This window comes from Marmota marmota, unplaced genomic scaffold (genome assembly GCF_001458135.2).
Source record: "Marmota marmota marmota unplaced genomic scaffold, marMar, whole genome shotgun sequence".
In the NCBI taxonomy this organism is placed as follows: Eukaryota; Metazoa; Chordata; class Mammalia; order Rodentia; family Sciuridae; genus Marmota; species Marmota marmota.
Genome location: NW_025999945.1, coordinates 5,759,912 through 5,777,430, shown reverse-complemented (window position 1 = coordinate 5,777,430; position 17,519 = coordinate 5,759,912). Strand labels below are relative to the sequence as shown.

General features: G+C 50.7%; 1 protein-coding gene across 1 annotated transcript; it reads left to right on the top strand.

Annotated features, from left to right (window-relative positions):
* Nucleotides 1-23: 23 nt before the first annotated feature.
* Mmrn2 (multimerin 2) lies at nt 24-17,519 on the top strand. The gene is made up of 7 exons (XM_015500082.2): nt 24-261; nt 9,058-9,186; nt 9,265-9,371; nt 9,456-9,536; nt 10,234-10,419; nt 10,529-12,346; nt 16,179-17,519. The coding sequence occupies exons 1-7, from the start codon at nt 98-100 to the stop codon at nt 16,559-16,561; spliced, it is 2,868 nt and encodes a 955-aa protein (XP_015355568.1). The 5' UTR covers nt 24-97; the 3' UTR covers nt 16,562-17,519.

Here is a 17,519-nt window from a genome sequence, read left to right as displayed (position 1 = left end):
TGTTTTCTTTTCCTTCTGAGATTTAACTTGAAGACCACGTCACTAGCAGTTTCTGCAGTCATTTGCCAAACCAGCCCAAGCCTGTCCCACCAGCAAGATGATCCTGACTCTGCTGCTCGGTCTTGGAGGGCCCCTGGGCTGGGGGTTGCTGGGGGCCTGGGCCCAGGCCCCTGATACCGGGTTCTCTGATCCACACCACCCAAGGCTGCCTGGGGTCTGGGGTGCAGAGGCTGAGGACACCAGCAGGGACCCTGTCAGACGGTAAGGAGGGCCTGGACCTTGGCAGAGGTCACTGGGCAGCATCTGAGTCCCAGTTCAGTCAGAGCAGGGATTCTCTGAAGCCATCTGTGAAATGGGCTAATACAATCTACCTGCTGGGCTAGCCATGAGGCTAGGCATCCTTCAAGGTGCTAGGCATCCTTCAAGAGTCTATGTTCAGAAAGCCTGTGTTGGGCACTCCAGAACTTCATCTAAGAATGACAGGGAGACTTGCCTGCCCCATAGCAGGGAATCTGAGCTGGGATTTGGGGGTGGGAGGAACAGCTCCTAACATTGATCACCCAGCATGGGGCACTGAGGGATTGTGATTCTAGTTGTTTCCAGCCAGTGAGGCCATGGTCCCCGTTCTTTGAAGGAAATCAATTCAGACAACTGAGCCCCAGCAAGGCTGATCCAGCCTAAGCCCTGAGGTATGGCCACTCCTGGGGATAAGGTTTGATCTGAGTGCCCAGGAAGCCTGTCCCTGACTGCCAAGCAGTGAAGAGAGAGGGCTCCCTGCTGCCAGAGCACAAGGAGGCAGGGGCATCCAGAGAGCTCTGCCACAGGGTCCTTCTGAAAATGAGTGTATGGTGTTACAGTCGCACCCCAGACACCATCCTCTAACACTCTATTTGTACAGAGCCAGGGACCCTCCTGCACATAGGTTCTGGTCCTGTGGGTTCCCCTCAGGGTATGAGGTGGTCCTGGAGCCTCATCTCCAGTGCCCCACAGGGCAACAGGTACCATCTGCTGGGCCAGCCTCTGGGCCAGGCATGTTACCAAGTGTCATCTCCGTTAACTTCTCTAACAGCCCCATTTATAGAGGAGGTGCCCCAGATAAAACAGCCCAGGACAGGTAGAACAGGATCTGCTTTGACTTTCCAGCTCAGAGCCAACCTTCTGAGTGGAACACTAAGATCTGGAAGTGAGGGGCCCAATGCACACACCCACCCACAGCCTTTTGTCTGCATGAATGGAAGGAGCCATCACATGTGCCTATAAGACAATCTGCCTGGGACAGGTCTTATCCAGCTTCTCCCATTTCTGGGTAACTGTTTGTGGACACTTCTCTGACAGCAGGTTTGGCCAGGGAGAAACAGGAGGGCACGAGTAGGCAGTATATACTGACCCTTAGAGAGGAAAGGGCTGTGGGAAGCAGAAGCCCCAGAAGTTGGATGTGCAGAGACTCCATTTCTGCCTCTCCCCTAGTTTGGCTCAGGGTGGGACGCAAAGGTGATTCTTGGTGTGGGGAGTCCAGCCACCCAATTCCAGTTTCAGGACCAAGGACCAAGCCTTCTCTCCTAAGGCCATCAGCTTCATGCCCAGTTTCTCCCTCTCCCTTTGATGAAAAGGAGGATGAGGGGACCAGGAGGAGAGAGAAGGAAACCACTCTTCTTTCTCCCTTTGTTTCTTTTCACAACCCCCTTGGTTGTGGAGAAAGAGAGTGCATTCCCTAAGACCCGGGTAGCAAGGGTCCCTCAACCTTTCCCTGGCTGCTATGAGCAGCTTGGGGGTGTGTGTGCACCAGTTCACCTGGTTCAGGAATGCCCAGGCTTCCCAGGCCTGAGACCCTTGCACGCCAGAGTTTCCTTCCTGCACCTCCAGAAGCTGCAGACCCCACAGGCCAAGCCCAAGTTGTTGAAGCATCCGGAGGGGTGCTGGGAAAGGAAGGAAACATGCATCTTCCTGGGCTGATTGCGTCCCATGCTCATGCTCCTGTGACTTGGGAGGTGGAAACTATTCCACTCCAGCCAGCAGGGAAGGGGAGGTGGACCGGGCACTTCACTCCAACAGTCCTGAAACAGAGGAGAGGCACCGTCAGCGACAAGCCCCTGGCTGCCAGAGCCAGGCCTCGTGCCCTGATTTTGCCTCTCACACCTGTTTCCAGAACTCCAGAAACAGGGCGGGCCCCGGACACAGAACCAGATCAAATGCTTTGGAAAGACAAGCTTGAACAGAACTACTCAGTGCCTGACGCCCCATATCCCCAGATTGCCAGATCCTCCGGTAGAGGAGGGACATGGTTAGCCTGTTCTTAGGTCCCTGGGACCCCACAAGGTCAGGGTAGGGGATCCAGCAACATGAATATTTGGACTCCATGAAGAGGAGGCTCATACCAGCTCCGTGGCTTGGGTGGGGTGTTTAAGAATGTGGGCTCCTTGGACCCTAGTGGGTGTGCTCTAGTCCAAGTAGGGATTGCGGAGCCTGGGCAAGGTATCCCGCTCTCCACAGTAATCATCACAGCTTGGAGGCCTAGGGACACCACTCAGGGCCTCAGGGCTCCTAAGTGATGGGTCAGAGTCAGGTTCCACAACAGCTGGGCTGCAAGCCCCAGGTGTCCTTTATTCTGTCCCCACAAGAGGAGTGGGAGCACAGGGGATGCCTCTCCCAGCCGCCCAGCTGGCCCATCACCAGCCTCAGGCTTCTGCCCATGGGGGGAGTGTTTGGGATTTTTGCAGTGGGATCTGGAGACCCAGAAAAGTCCAATATGTTGCTGGAGGTCCCAGGAGTAAGGTGGGAGCCAGGGTGGCCATGTGTTCCCACTCCTGGATACAAGGCCCTGTGTGGGAACTGGAAAGCACCCCCACTGGTCAGAGCTGACACTCCCAGGCCCACACTTAAGGAAGCCCAGATCCAGGCTGGCAGCCCAGTGGGCTTCACACTTCTGTGTGAAGTCCCCTCTCTGGCTCAGGGACAAAGTCCTTGAGTGTCTCCCCTGGGATGTTCATGCTAATGGCTGGACTCAGATCCTCAGAAAGAAAGGCTGCTGAGAACTCGCCCTCCATCCCCAGGAAGACTTGAGGCTTGGTCGGGTGGGGTTACTGGCTGGTTAAGAGGCACTTAAGTGCTCTGCTTTCTGGACAGCACATGCATTAGCAGATCCATTATGCAGGAAGCTCTGGCTCCCGGCTCTGCCTTCCCCGAGCTCTCCTCTGTGTGTCCCCAAGGATGCAGCTTCTGCACATTTCCAGGAGGAGGGGGAGGCCTTGCTCAAGGTCACCCAGTCCAGGAAAGGAAGGGGAGGAGAGCTCCATGCCTCCCTGCTCCTGTCAGGGGTTGGCTGCTCCTCCGGTTTAGGGCAGGCATTAGGTTGGGGCCATGGGCAGGTACAAACCAGGCCAGAGGAGCCCACGCTCATTCTACATTGGCACCTGCCCCTCAGTAGACCTTTGGGAGATAAAGGCACCCATAGGGCTTCCCAGGGGAGGTTGCAAAGTGGGAGCAGGCCTGAGACAGAGGGTCATGGGAACAATGGGGCACTTGTACATGTGGGGCCCAAGGCATGCGTGCCAAAGCCAGCCGGGGGCTGCCAAGAGCCAGAGGAAACCAAAGCAAAGGTTAGGAATGTTCCCAGGGCTTCAGGGCCAGCAGCCTGCACTATGCCAAGGGAGGGATTGCCAAGGGAGGGGGAGCACAGTAGGGGAATAGTGGCCTCTAGAGTCCAGGGTTTGGGCAGGTCAGAAGAGAAAGTTCCCGGGCAGGAAGGGTGGGCAGCACTGCTTCCAGTTCTAGGAGTTGTTAGAGGTATAAATTACCACTCACTTCTGGCAGACTGGACTAGGCCAGGCGCGCCCAGGGCACAGGCCTTCTGGGCCCTCTGCAATAGGTCAGAGGGTGTGTGAAGAATGTGACTTGTTTAGACAGGGTGTTTCTCAGCCTCGGCGCTCTTGGCATTTTGGGATGGATACTTCCTTGCTGTCGGGGGCTGTTGGAGGCTGTCCGGTGCATCTGGGAGTGTTGAACAGCATTCTTGGCCTTTGACCACTAGATACCAACAGCACCCACCACCCAGTTACAACACAATGTCCCCAGACCCTTGCCAAATGCAACTGAAGAATTTCCCCTGTACCCTACTGAAAACCACTGGTTTAGAGAGATATAGAGGCCATGTTCTAGAAACTTTTAGGAGGCCCAGGGTGATGTGTCTGTGACAGGCAGCTCCGCACCCACATCTCCCAAGCACCTGAGCTCTAGGTCCAGCACTACCACAGTGCTTCAGCATTGAGGGAACACTTTTTCCTTTCATCCTGATTTTGATGTGCTTGCATTTTGCCATTTGCTCATCCCTCAGGGATGCACGCGCCCCTTTCTTGTCTCTGTACCTTTGATTGGTACGTCAAACGTGCAATGTCCCACTGTTTTCATGATTTGGCTTTTTTTTTTTTTTTTTGGTGGTGGTGGTGGTGGTACTGGCATGAATGAGAGATGCTACACCCCCAGCCCTTTCTTATTTTATTTTGTAAAAGGGTCTTGCTAAATTGTAGAGATGGGCCTTCAACTTGAGATCCTCCTGCCTCAGCCCCCCGAGTCACTGGGATTACAGGTGTGTGTCACCACATCTGTGATTTAGAGTGCATCATCTTATTTATTTTTCTCTTATTTGTTTTTACGGTGCTGGGTAAAGAACCCAGGGTCTTGGGCATACGAGGCAAGTGCTGTATCCCTGAGCCATGCCCACAGCCCTAGCGTGGGTCTTGATGGTTAGAAAGGAAACTCCTCATTCATTGTTCTCTCAAAATGTTCTTCCCTACTCATTTGCGATTTCTTTTACAGATGGAAATGATTTTTTTAAAGTTTTATCCTTATTAACAATACCAGAGGCCCGGGTCAGAAAACTATGGCCAATGGGCCAAATCTGTCCTGCCACCTTTTTTGTTTCAATAAAGTTTTATTGGAAAACAGTGGGACTCATTCATTTACATACTGTCAGTGATCACTTGTGTGCTACAATGGTAGTGTTGAGTAGATGTGACAGAATCCCTGGGACTTGGGAAGACTAAAATCAGGCCAGCTTCATGGGCATTCGAGGTGCCCAGGCACATAAACAAGGCCCTGCCCTGGGGCCCCACAAGGACTCTGAAGGGCCCACATTTGGTTTGATCTCTGCTGTTGCCATCTTGAAATTCTTAATAGTTTTGAACAAGGAAATCACGTTTTCAATTTACACTGGGCCCTGCAAATTAGTTTTTTTTGTTTTCCTTTTTTGTTTGTTTGTTTTTTGGTGGTACTGGGAATTGAACCCAGGGCGTTTTACTACTGAGCTACATCCCCAGCCCCTTTTTATTTTTATTTGAGACAGGGTCTCAATAGATTGCTGAGGCTGACCTTGAACTTGTTGTCCTCTTGCCTCAGCCTCCCATGTCGCTGGAAATATCGGTACATAGCGCCATCCCTGGCTTGTAGCTGCTCTTGTGTATTTACTATTTGTCCCTTTAGAGAAGTTTGTTGACCCTTGGGTTAGAGTCAACCAGATCTACAAGGTTCCTTGAGCCTAATAAACGCCCTGCCCTCTCTGCTCTCTGAAGGCAATGACTTCAGTTGTTTAGCTGATTCTTTTAGCATTTATCTCTATATCTCCAAATAACATGCTATATTTCTACTCAGGAGATAGGATTACCTACGACTCAGCTCCCATTCCTACCCCATACCATGACCCAGAGGTGACTTGTGCGTGAGCACACAGCACCCACCCGCCACTCTCTCATGTTATCAATTTGAGTATTTATATCCCTACGACTAAAAAGGGATATATTTGGAGAGTTGGGTCTTAAAATAAACTATGAATCTTTTTTTCCCCTACATACTTTTAGCTTTCCCTGGAGTAAAAAATTATCTTGTTTTTTCCTTCCTTGTTTTTCTGTGCCTTGTCATTAACTCGATCCCAACCCCTCAGCTACTGGTTCATGTTAGGTGTTTGACCAACTCTGTCCTTTTGGTGATGCCTCTCTCAGAGCTGCCTGGTGCGTTCCAGTCTAGACTGTTGCTATGTCCCCACAGCCCACTGTTGTCCTTCGTCATCCTCCTGGAGGCTCCCTCCATCCTGATTCTGTGTGGGAACCCGATTCCTGAACTCATGCTTTCCTCTGTCTTGGCTTCTCTCCTGTTTAGGTGGAGCCTTTCCAGTACCACAGCGAGACTCAGTCCTAGGCTGTACCTTGGCCATCTAGTGGAGCTCTAGATTTCTATGTTCAGTCCCCAACCTCAGAGAGTCTCCTTTAACTGGCCTGGGGTAGGAAAAGACCATTCCAATTGCTAATGTGTGTCTGCGTCTGTGTGTATGTGTGTGTGTGTGTGTCTATGTGTCTGTGTGTCTATGTGTGTGTGTGTGTCTATGTGTCTGTGTGTCTGTGTGTCTAGATGTCTCTGTGTGTGTCTATGTGTCTGTGTGTCTGTGTGTGTGTGTCTCTCTGTGTGTGTCTGTGTGTATGTCTGTGTGTCTGTGTGTGTGCTATGTGTCTCTCTGTGTGTCTATGTGTGTGTGTGTGTGTGTGTGTATGTCTGTGTCTCTCTGTGTGTATGTGTGTGTGTGTGTCCTTGTTTTTCTCTGGAAGCACATAGAACCATCTTGTCCCCAGAGTTCTAAAATTTCTTGATGATGTGCTTTGATATGACTTTGTTTCCACCTTTTTGCAGGTAACTGGTGGGCCTTTGAATCTGGAAACTCAAGTCCTTTGTTTCTGGAATATGTTTTTGATTTTTTTCAATCAATGACTTTTTCCCTTTGTTCTCTCTTTCTGGAACTCTTATTATTTGGATGTTGGATTTCCAAGACTGTGCTCTAGTTTTCTTAAATTTTCTCTCCTCTTTTACATCTCTCTGTTTGCTCTTGTTTTAGGAAAATTTCTTTAACTTTATGCTCTAGCCATGTCATTGTGATTACATTTATTTTTCATTTCTAATATTTAGTTTTTAATTTTTACAAGTTCCTTTTCTTCTTGGAATCCCCCCACCCTGCCCAGTGTCTTTTCCATAATTTCCTGTTCTTGTTTCTTGGATGAGGTCACTGTCTTATCAATCTGGAAATATTAGTACAACATTTTTGGAAAGTTTTCTTTTCCCTGCACACTCTTGGTTTACATCCAAGTTGACTTTATTCTATGAGCTCTTTTGGACCTCCTTCTGCCTTTGTTTGTTTGCTTTCAATGTGGGGGATTGAACTTGAGGCTCCTGCATGCTCAACACATGCTGTTACTAAACCACATGCCTACTTAAGAGTAAACAGACTGAAAAACTGAGGTCCGGAGATGTGGCTTTCTGATCTGTTTTGTTACAGGATACTCTGGCTGGGCTACTTTACCGGGGGCAACCCTGATGTCAGCATTTTTATTTTTTCCCCTCTGGGACTGGGTCATTTTCCTGGGAAGCTTTTCCAGCCTGCTTACTAGAGGGTAAAGGCTGGCTGCCAGGCTTCTGGGAACCAAGTGGGAAAGCAGGAGTCTTATGCCCATAATGGATGTGGTCTCTCGATGCCTCAGTCCCTCTCCTTTCCCAGCAATATCTTTGATGATGCAGAAAATAAAATCCCAACACAAACAGCAACTCCATCACCAAGGCCCCTGAAACTGCCTTCTAACATCTCACGGTGTGGCCACTTCTCCCATATCACCCAGTCCAAGTGATATGTACTGGGTGGGTCAGGGCCTTCCCCTCCCCACTAGACCTGGATACAACCACCTATCTCTTACCCACCCCTGTCTTTTCTGTGCCCAGGAACCAGGGTGGCTCTTTCATGTGACTTGCTTAAACCCCTTCCCTGACTTCCATGCCCTCAGGACAGCGTAGCTCCTCCACTAGCACCCACCCCTCCGCAGTCTGGCTTCCTACCTCCTCCACCTCCTCCTTTGAGCCCTTCCTTCCCCTCACCCATCCCAGCTCCTCTCCCTTTAAGACACAGCCCCTTTATTACCTCCTCTCAGAGCCTCCTCAGGTTCTAGCCTTTGTGGCTCTAAGATTGCCTGCTCTCCCTGGAGACCCTGAAGGGAAGGTCTGTGCCTCTGTCACGCCATTGCAAGTGCCCAGCACCTGGCACCCAAGATTTGCTGAGCTGAACTGGACTGTGGAGGTCATTGTGTCTTGCATCTCTGGGGAGCTTTGCTAGCTGCAGGGGTAGGGTGGGGCTTGACCTTCCCACTGACCCCATGGAGCCAGCCACCTGGACAGTGAGCTGGGTCCCTGTCAGCATGTACATCTCACTGCTTCCAGAACCACCACAGCCCATTCTGTGAAGAGCAAAGATGGAGGCATTACCCCTCAGGTGTGCAGGATGCTGAGTGTGACTCCCCAAACCACCCTGTAGGAACACAAGGCAGAGGCCTTTCCCAGAGAGGAGGCTGCCCTGCCCAGGCGCCTCCTCCTACAATGACCACTGCTAAGTCCATTTCCATCAGGGTTCTAATGGGCAAGGTCAGGGAGCAGGAGCCCTCACTATGATGGGGTTTCTGGTAAGTAGGATCGGGCAGGCTGTCACATGGGGTAGGAGCAGCATTCACGGAGCACTAGTCTGGAGTTAGGCATTTGGTACTTGTCCACTCACTCCTGGAGGACATTGCCATCTCCATGGTTTAGCACAGAGAAGGAAACTCCCTACATGCCTTGCTGGAAGTACACAGCCAGAAAGTGTAAAGCATTAAAACCCAGGACTCTCCAGCTCCAACTACACACCATGCTGCCTCCCTCGCACAGGGGAAACAGCAAGAGTCCTCTGGCTCTGCAGGAAAATTCACTGTGTGATAGTAGATGAGCTCCCTAGCCTCTCTGTGCTGCCCTGGAGGAGGTTTTGAGAAGGCAGTGGAGCAGGTACCCTTGCAGGTAGAGTTTGTGGAGCGTTGCTTTAGAGCCCTGAGGATAGATAATGCAGAGCACCTCCTTATTAGGCTAATGGATTCCAGAGTCCCAGTACTGGGTGGGTCAGGGGGCATTATTGGGTGCCCTGCACTAGCAGTCTCTGTGGACCCCTAAAGGGGATTGTTGGGGCACCTGGGCATGACTCAGCAGCCTCTTCTCTGGTTTATTTTCCAGTAACTGGTGCCCTTACCAGCAGTCCAGACTGGTCACCTATGTTGCTGCTTGCAAAACGGAGAAATTCCTGGTCCATTCACAACAGCCATGTCCAGTGGGGGCTCCAGACTGCCAGAGAGTCAAAGTCATGTGAGTTGGGGCAGGCGGGCTGTTTGCATGGCCCCTGTGGGCTTCCTTTGGAGTCGCTGAGCCACCCTCCTCCCCCAGGTACCGTGTGGCCCATAAGCCGATATACCAGGTGAAGCAGAAGGTTCTGATCTCCATGGCCTGGAGGTGCTGCCCAGGCTTCAAGGGCCCCGACTGTCAGCATCACGGTAGGGCTCCCCGCCTTCCTTGGCTCCAGAGGTCCTGCAGTTCCTCTGGCCTCCAGGGTCAACATTCCATGCTTCCTTCTGCAGATCCCACAGCAACCCCGGAGCCTGCAGAACCAAGGAATGACCCCCAGAAGCCGTGGGACCAGTTGGTCAACTTCGAACTTGGTGTGTTGCTTTCCTGGAAGGTGCAGGTCGGGCAGAGTTCATGTGTCCCTTCCTTCCTCCCCTCGAGACAGTGCCTTTTAAGGAAAACTTTGGGCCTGGAATCAGAAAGGGCCCCCTTGTTCCTTGCATGCTCTTCCCCAGGAGGCGGGGCCTGAGCACACATCTCCTTTTCCTGGACCCCATTTTCTGTGAGACAGTGTTATCTGGCACCTTCCTTGACCTCTGAACTACACAAGCTCCTGGGCCTGGAAGACACCTCCTCACCCTCTCCCCTACCCTTAACCAGGGCCAGAAAGTTATGTCATCTCTAGTCTGTGCAGTCAACACAGGAGGGCCACCAAGAGATATCATTTGTGGTGTCTTTCAAGGCTGGGCCCAAGGGTGGGATGGGCAATGAGTTTCATCCTGTGATGAACTCCTGTCAATTGACAGGGAGCACAGAGAATGTCATTGTAGCTAGGGAAGGAAATATGCTGGGATTGACTAGTCACGTCTGCTGTGGGTGTGGGAAGGAAGGTGAGAACTCAGTTGTCATGCATTTGCCTTTCTGGGGTTGAAGTCTTCTAAGTTCCAGCTCAGAGATTGTTAGCATGCACCTCCCCTCCCTTGCTTTTGGCTCCCACATCCTCACTGGACTTCATGATCTGCCTAAGCCTGGCAAGTTAGGCTTCAACACCTGTGTCTGCTGTGTATTCAGGCCACCCCACTGCAGAGCTCAACGAGGTAGAGGAGGTCGATGTCCAGGTGCAGCATGAACAGCAGGAACACCTACTGGAAGATCTCCAGAATGATGTTGACCAGGCAGCAGACAGCCTCCCTGGGCTGTGGAAGGCTGCAACAACAGAGACATATGCAACCACACAGGCAAATCAAACGGAGCTGGGTGAGTAGCAGGTTCTAGAGAAGGCCCGGATTTCAGAGGCCCTGCTAGTCCTCACTGGGGAGGGCTGTCTGTTGCTGTGGGCTTATGTAAACACATGCGTCTGTTGCAGAGTTTCCTGGCAGGTCCTTGGAGCAAGTGCTGCTGCCCCACATGGACACCTTCCTGCAAGCACATTTCAGCCCTATCTGGAAGAGCTTCAACCAGAGCCTGCACAGCCTCTACCAGGCTGTAAGAAACCTGTCTCTTGACGTAGAGGCCAACCGCCAGGCCATCAAGAGGGTCCAGGAGAGTGCTGTGGGCAGAGCAGAGTTTCAGGAGCTTGGTGCCAAATTTGAAGCCAAAGTTCAAGAGAATGCCCAGAGAGTGAGCCAGCTACGCAAGGATGTGGAGGACCACCTGCACACCCAGCACCTCTCCCTGCAGCACTCCCTGTCTGAGGTCCAGGCTGATGTGGATACCAAGTTAAAGCACTTGCTCAAGATCCAGGAGTCCCCAGGGGCTAATGGCAGCCTGGTGATGGCAGCAGCAGGGGCAGCAGCAAAGCCAGAGCCAGAGAGCCTGCAGGCCAGACTGGGCCAGCTGCAGAGAAACATCTCAGCCCTGCATGTGGCCACCAGCCAGAGGGAAGAAGAATTGCAGAGCACCCTCAGGGGCATGAGGGCCACCCTGGCCCAGCATGTGGAAGAAATCAAGGAGCTATACTCTGAGTCGGATGAAACCTTTGATCAGATCAGCAAGGTGGAGCGGCAGGTGGAGGAGCTACAGGTGAACCACACAGCTCTGCGAGAGCTGAGAGTAATCCTGATGGAGAAGTCTCTGATCATGGAGGAGAACAAGGAAGAGATGGAGCGACAGCTCCTGGAGCTCAATCTCACCCTCCAGCACCTGCAGGGCGCCCATGCCGACCTCATCAAGTACATCAAGGACTGCAATTGCCAGAAGCTCTACTTTGACCTGGATGTCATCAGGGAAGATCAGAAGGATGCCACTCGCGCCCTGGAGGAAACCCAGGTGAGCCTGGATGAGCGGCGCCAGCTGGACGGCTCCTCGCTGCAGGCCCTGAGGAGCGCCCTGGATGCTGTGACTCTGGAGGTGGATGTGCACAAAGAGGAGGGCAGGCAGGCGCGGGCCGAGAGGGCCAGGCTCCGCAGCCAGCTGCAGGCGCTGGATGGCCAGGTGGGCGCGCTGAAGACAGGCGCGGACCAGACCCGCCGCGAGATAAGCCAGCTACACAGCTCCTTCGCAGCCCTACTGGAAGACGCACTGCGCCACGAAGCTGTGCTGGCTGCGCTCTTTGGTGAGGAGGTGATGGAGGACATGTTAGAAGAGGCGCCTGGCCCGCTGCCCTTGCGTTATGACCAGATTCGTGTCGCCCTGCAGGAGGCTGCCAGTGGGTTGCAGGAGCAGGCGCTCGGCTGGGACGAGTTGGCCGCCCGGGTGGCAGCTCTGGAGCAGGATGCAAGTCACCGCTCAGAGCCTTCAAGGCGGGCAGAGCACCTGGAGCCCAGCCACGATGCCCAGCTGGAAGATGCAGGAGCCACCACCGCCCTGGCTGGGCTGGAGCAAGAGCTCCAGCGCCTGAGCTCCAACGTCAAGTGCGTGGGGCAGTGCTGCGATGCCTCCTGGGCTGCCTCCCTCAATGGCTCCCTTGAGGGCCTCCACCACGCCCTCTCCACCACTGAGCGTGGCTTGGAGCAGCATGAGAGGCTCTTCCACAGCCTCTTTGGGAACTTCCAAGGGCTGATGGCAACCAATACCAGCCTAGACCTGGGGAAGCTGCAGGCCATGCTGAACAGAAAAGGGAAGAAGGAGCAGAAAGGTGTGGAAACTCCCAGGAAGAGGGACAAAAAGCAAGTGGCATCTTGGGTGGATGCACATGCCAAAGGACTGGAGCAAGATGCCCTGGGCACAGAGCTCTGGGAGGCAGGTGAGTGCCTGGGTTGGGAAGTCTGAGCAGGTCTAGAGGACAGTGTTGTCTGACAGCCCAGCAGCTGGTCTACCCTGGAGAGGGACAGGATGAAAGAAACCAGGTTGGTCATCAGTCACCACTACCCACCTTCTCCTTGATTCACCTTCTTGCCTCTTAAGCTATCTGGAGTACAGGCAGGTAAAAGTCATGAGAATAATTGTTGGTGTCAAAGCCCTTGATCTGGCGACAGTGCCACTTCCATGTTAAACCATTAGAGGCTCTACACACGGTTGGCTGAGTCCCAACTGTGGACAGAGGGGGAGGGCCTTTCTTCTTTCCATGGCATTCCCTCAAATTCCTTCATTTCAGCTCTTCACAACCCTGTCACCCCCCACTAACCAGCTTACCCTGGTATAGGAATTGTGATGGGGCCTGAAAATGGCAGCACCCAACAAGAAGGGAATGTAGGAAGAAGCCTTGGGCCCTGAAAGCAGTCCATATTCAGCAAGTCCAGTTGGTCTATTTCATCACTCTGTGCCAGGCCCCTGTAATGCCCTTCTTGGACTTTTTTTTTTCCAATATTGGGGGTACTTTACTCAGTGGTACATCCTCAGTCCTTCTTATTTTTTGAGATAGTGTCTTGGTTAGTTGCTCAGGCTGGCCTAGAACCTGCAATCTTCCTGCTGCAGCCTTCTGAATAGCTGGGATTACTGGTGTGTACTACCATGCCCGGCTCCTTCTTGGGCTTTATCATGATGAATCATCACAGTAGCTCAACAATCCATTCACTATCATTACCATCTTACCTGAAACCAAGGCTCAAACCCAGAAAGTGACTAGCTCACACAGCTGAAGAACATCACAGAGAAGCTGTCTCTAGGGTGCTGACTTTCCCCTTCTGGGGCTCTTGAAGGTTGGTTTCTGCAGGGCCCCAGGCTCTAGGTCTACAAGCTTGCTCTGAGTTTGAGGCCAATATTCCAACCTTTCCCTGAGGGTGGATCTGTGTTTTAAGTGATTCTATCTTTCAGAAAATCTAGCTTTGGCATTGGGGCCCCTTCCTCATCCAGTCACAGGGCTAAGTATAAAGCCATCATCATGGCTGCCTATACCCTGGAATAGGCTGGTGAGCAGAAAGTATGAACCTTGCTGAAGGTCCATCTCAGCCCATGCTGAACAGAAAAAGGAAGAAGGAGCAGAAAGGTGTGCAAACCCTGCTGCCCTCCATTAGAGCCCAGGAGGAAGTGTGGAGCCGTGGAAAGAGCTCACGCTCTCATCACTTGTCTCAGTTTCTTACTCTGTAAAATGGGACAATCACTACTTGTATCAAAGAGTTATGAAGACTAACAGCTACATCTTCCAAATACCTAGCACAAGACCCAAGTGTCTTTTCCACAGCATTTTCGCAGCTGAGGCTGTGTCCACTTCCACTACTTCTTCCATATTGTTTTCCTCTTGTGAGTGGCTCAAGGTCTTTATACTGATGACATTCAGCTTTTGCTTAATGATTTCTGGATCTGTGTTTACCATTGCAGTATTTTGTTATTTCAAAATATATTTTTCCTTTAAAAAACCCCTTTATTTGTCTTACAGAAAGTCCTTAGGACTTGGATTTGTGCCCCACAGGGACATGCACAACCCTTCCACCAACATGAAGGGCATGTTGGGATTTTTAGCTCTAAAGTGAATGAACTCCCAGGAACAGCAGGGTGAGAGAGGACCCATTACCGGTAGAGGGCGTTGTCAATCAGCTCTTTATCAACTGGGCAAGAGCCCCACCTTCTGGGTACTTGCGGAACTGCAGCACCAGCCTCCTGTTTTTCCTTGGCATAGTTACTCTTCCAAGCTAATTGTTAGAAAAATCTTCCAGAATTAGAGAAAAGAATAATTTTATTATTGCTGGACTGGGAGTCACAAATCTGGGTTCTAGTTCAGGAACCTAAGTCACTAACTGTTATGTGAGGACTTGGTTTCTTTCCTGAAAAATGGGGAGCTTAGTCTCAAATTCTCTCTCTTCCCCAGAGAAAACATATTGAAAAAAAAAAAAACACAAGGAGGGCTGAGCTTATGGCTCAGCGGTAGACCACTCCCCTAGCACGTGCGAGGCTCAGGGTTCAATCCTCAGCACCACATATAAATAAGTAAAATAAGGGCATTGTATCCAACTACAACTAAAAATTAAATATTCTTTAAAAAAAAAGTGATGCCAAGGTCACAGCAGGGTCTCGAGTGGAGCCTCACTTTTTTTTTTTTTTAGTTGCAGATGGACACAGTACCTTTATTTATTTATTTATTTATTTATTTATTTTTATGTGGTGCTGAGGATTGGACCCAGTGATTCGCACGCTCTAGACAAGTGCTCTAACACTGAGCTACAACTCCAGACCTCCTGTCCCATCTTGTGGTTCTGTCCTCTTGTCACTCAACCTCCCTGGCCGGGCAGCCAGCAGGCTCCTTCATCCCTGTACACATGACTTCCTCTGTCTCCAAGCTTGTGTGTGGGCCTGGTGTCTCCAGCAGGACTATCCTCCTAAGCCCAGAGAAATTGTTTCTGCAAATGAGGAAAGCAGGCACAAAACCAAGATATCTGAGGTCTGCTCACAGCATCGTAATTTATTGGTTGTGTGATCTGAAGCTACAAGTTGTCTCTTTCTGGGCCTCAGTTTCTCCATCTGTAATCTCTGTGCAGCACTTTGGAAACCACACTGAGAAGGCCAGTTGAAGGAGGCTTCTGTTTCCTTCTTGCTTTAAGCTCCTGTGCCCACATACAATAGGAAACACCTTCACTGCTTCTCAGTTATCTTGAGGAAACTAAATTATTCTCTTTCCCCTTGGTGTCAAGATTCCTCAAAGGTAGAAGTCATCTGGGAGTCATTCCTGTCTCAGCCTGCCATTTGCAAACCATATCTCCTTGAGCAGCCAGCTAAAGATTAAGCCTCAGTTTCCTTCCTCATGGACTCTTTTCTCTTAAGATAGTTGTGAGAAAATAGATCAAACCAGAAAGTGCTTAGTTAAGCTAGGCATGGTGGCTCAGACCTAATCTCAGGGACTTGGGGGTTAAGGCAAGAGGATCACAAGTTTTGAGGCTGGTCTTGACAACTTAGTGAGACCCTCAAAATTTAAAAAAAATATATTTTTAAGGGCTGGGGATGTAATTCAGTGGTAGACCACCGCTGTGTTCAATCCCCAGTACAACAACAAAAAAAGTGCTTTATTGAAATGTACATTAGTCAGACAATGGATTTATAGTTCCCCTTCTCCCTCATTCTCTGAGATCATATAGCTGTTAGGAATATTTAGGTTGTCTAGAAATAGTGACCTATTTCTAACACCAATAAGATAAGGAAGGCATATTGTCATCTATCGGAGCTGGCAACCTATGCTGGTTCACAAAATCTGACTACTTCAATACCTTAAGAAAACAGCGAAGAAAGCACGCAAGCACACAGAAGTACCTTTTCAAAATCCCGGGACAGCTCTGTGACCTTAGGGGTCTGTGGAAAGAGAGAGTCACTGGAATTCTTTATTCTTATATAGGGGACACACAAGGGGAGGTTCCATGGAACATTCTATCCATAAAAAGGCAAAGGGTAAGATTGCAAAGGAACAAGGAGACAGCCCACAGTTGGGCAACGCCCACTCCCAGAGCTGCACCTTCTGTCCCAGCAGAGGCAAGTGCACTTCCATTGCAGTAGGGGCAATACCAGTCCAGTACCTCTTTACTCGGGACTTAGAAGTCTGTGCGTAGCTCCTGTCCAAGGTGGCTCCCTACAAAGGCAGGTCTCAGCTTTTAATTTTTCACCCAAGGGATTGAAAGACCAAGTCACTGAGCACTCTTCCTCCTTCATTTCAGGCTCCCCTGTGGCCTTCTATACCAGCTTTTCAGAAGGTACAGCTGCCCTGCAGACGGTGAAGTTCAACACCATGTCCATCAATGTTGGCAGCAGCTACTTCCCTGAACACGGCTACTTCCGAGCCCCTGAGCGTGGCGTTTATCTATTTGCAGTGAGCGTTGAATTTGGCCCAGGCCCCAGCACGGGGCAGCTGGTATTTGGAGGTCACCATCGGACCCCAGTCTCTATGACAGGGCAGAGTGGGGGAAGCACAGCCACAACCTTTGCTATGGTTGAGCTACAAAAGGGTGAGAGGGTATGGTTTGAGTTAACTCAGGGATCAATAACCAAGAGAAGCCCACCAGGCACTGCATTTGGGGGCTTCCTGATGTTCAAGACCTGAAACCTGGGTACAGCTCTCATCAGACATCAGGGACCTGCCTGCTCTTCTTGGCCTGAGGCCCCACCTGGCAATGATCTGGAGACCATCCAGTTGGCCTAGCTCTTCTCTGGAAACCCTCTACAAAAGACCACTTGATATCTAGTTCTGTGGTTTCCTCTAGATGCACTGGGTCGGGGTATTCCTCAAAGAGGAGGAGAGAGAGACTGCTTCTCTCTGGGCAGGGCCTTGTCCTGGAAGTGTGAACCTCGGCTCCAACTGCCTTCCTGAGAAGTATGGTTTGGACTCTGGCTCTTGGCCATACCCTGCATTCTACAGACTTCTTTGGTATTTTGCTCTTCCTATTACTGGGAACTTTTATACACTTTAAACCTCTCTTCTGCTTCCTCTTCTCCCTAATTATATGCTAGAAAGTCATTTTTTTTTTCCCAGAAGGAATGTCAAAAATGGAGGTGGTGGGATGGATATACCTTAGTGGTAGACTACTTGCCTCGAATGCATGAGGACCTGGGTACAGTCCTCAGAATTGCAAAACAAAACACAAACAAAAAAGCAGAGGTGACATTTAAGCCAAAATTGGAACCCAGTCTTCAGCTGTTACAGGACAAGATAAAACCAACCCTTTTGGTCTCCATCAATTAGAAATGGAGCAAAGTCCTGTTGAGTTAATCAAGGGCAACAAAATCAGCATATTCGGCTTCAGTCATTCTTCGTCTTTATCTGTACCTATAATTTTAATTTCACATCCTTTTCTCCTAGACTTATTCAGGGTAAAGGCCAAAACATGCCAAATAGGAACTAAAATGTATGTAGCCTTCACTGTTTTTACTTCATCCAGTATACCATGACTGTACTACTTCTTAGCATCTCTAACCAGGAAGGGTGCTGAGGGAGGAAGAAGTGAAGGAATAAAATCTCCCTCGATGATGATCAACTTTTGAATAAAGTGATGCCCTTCAAA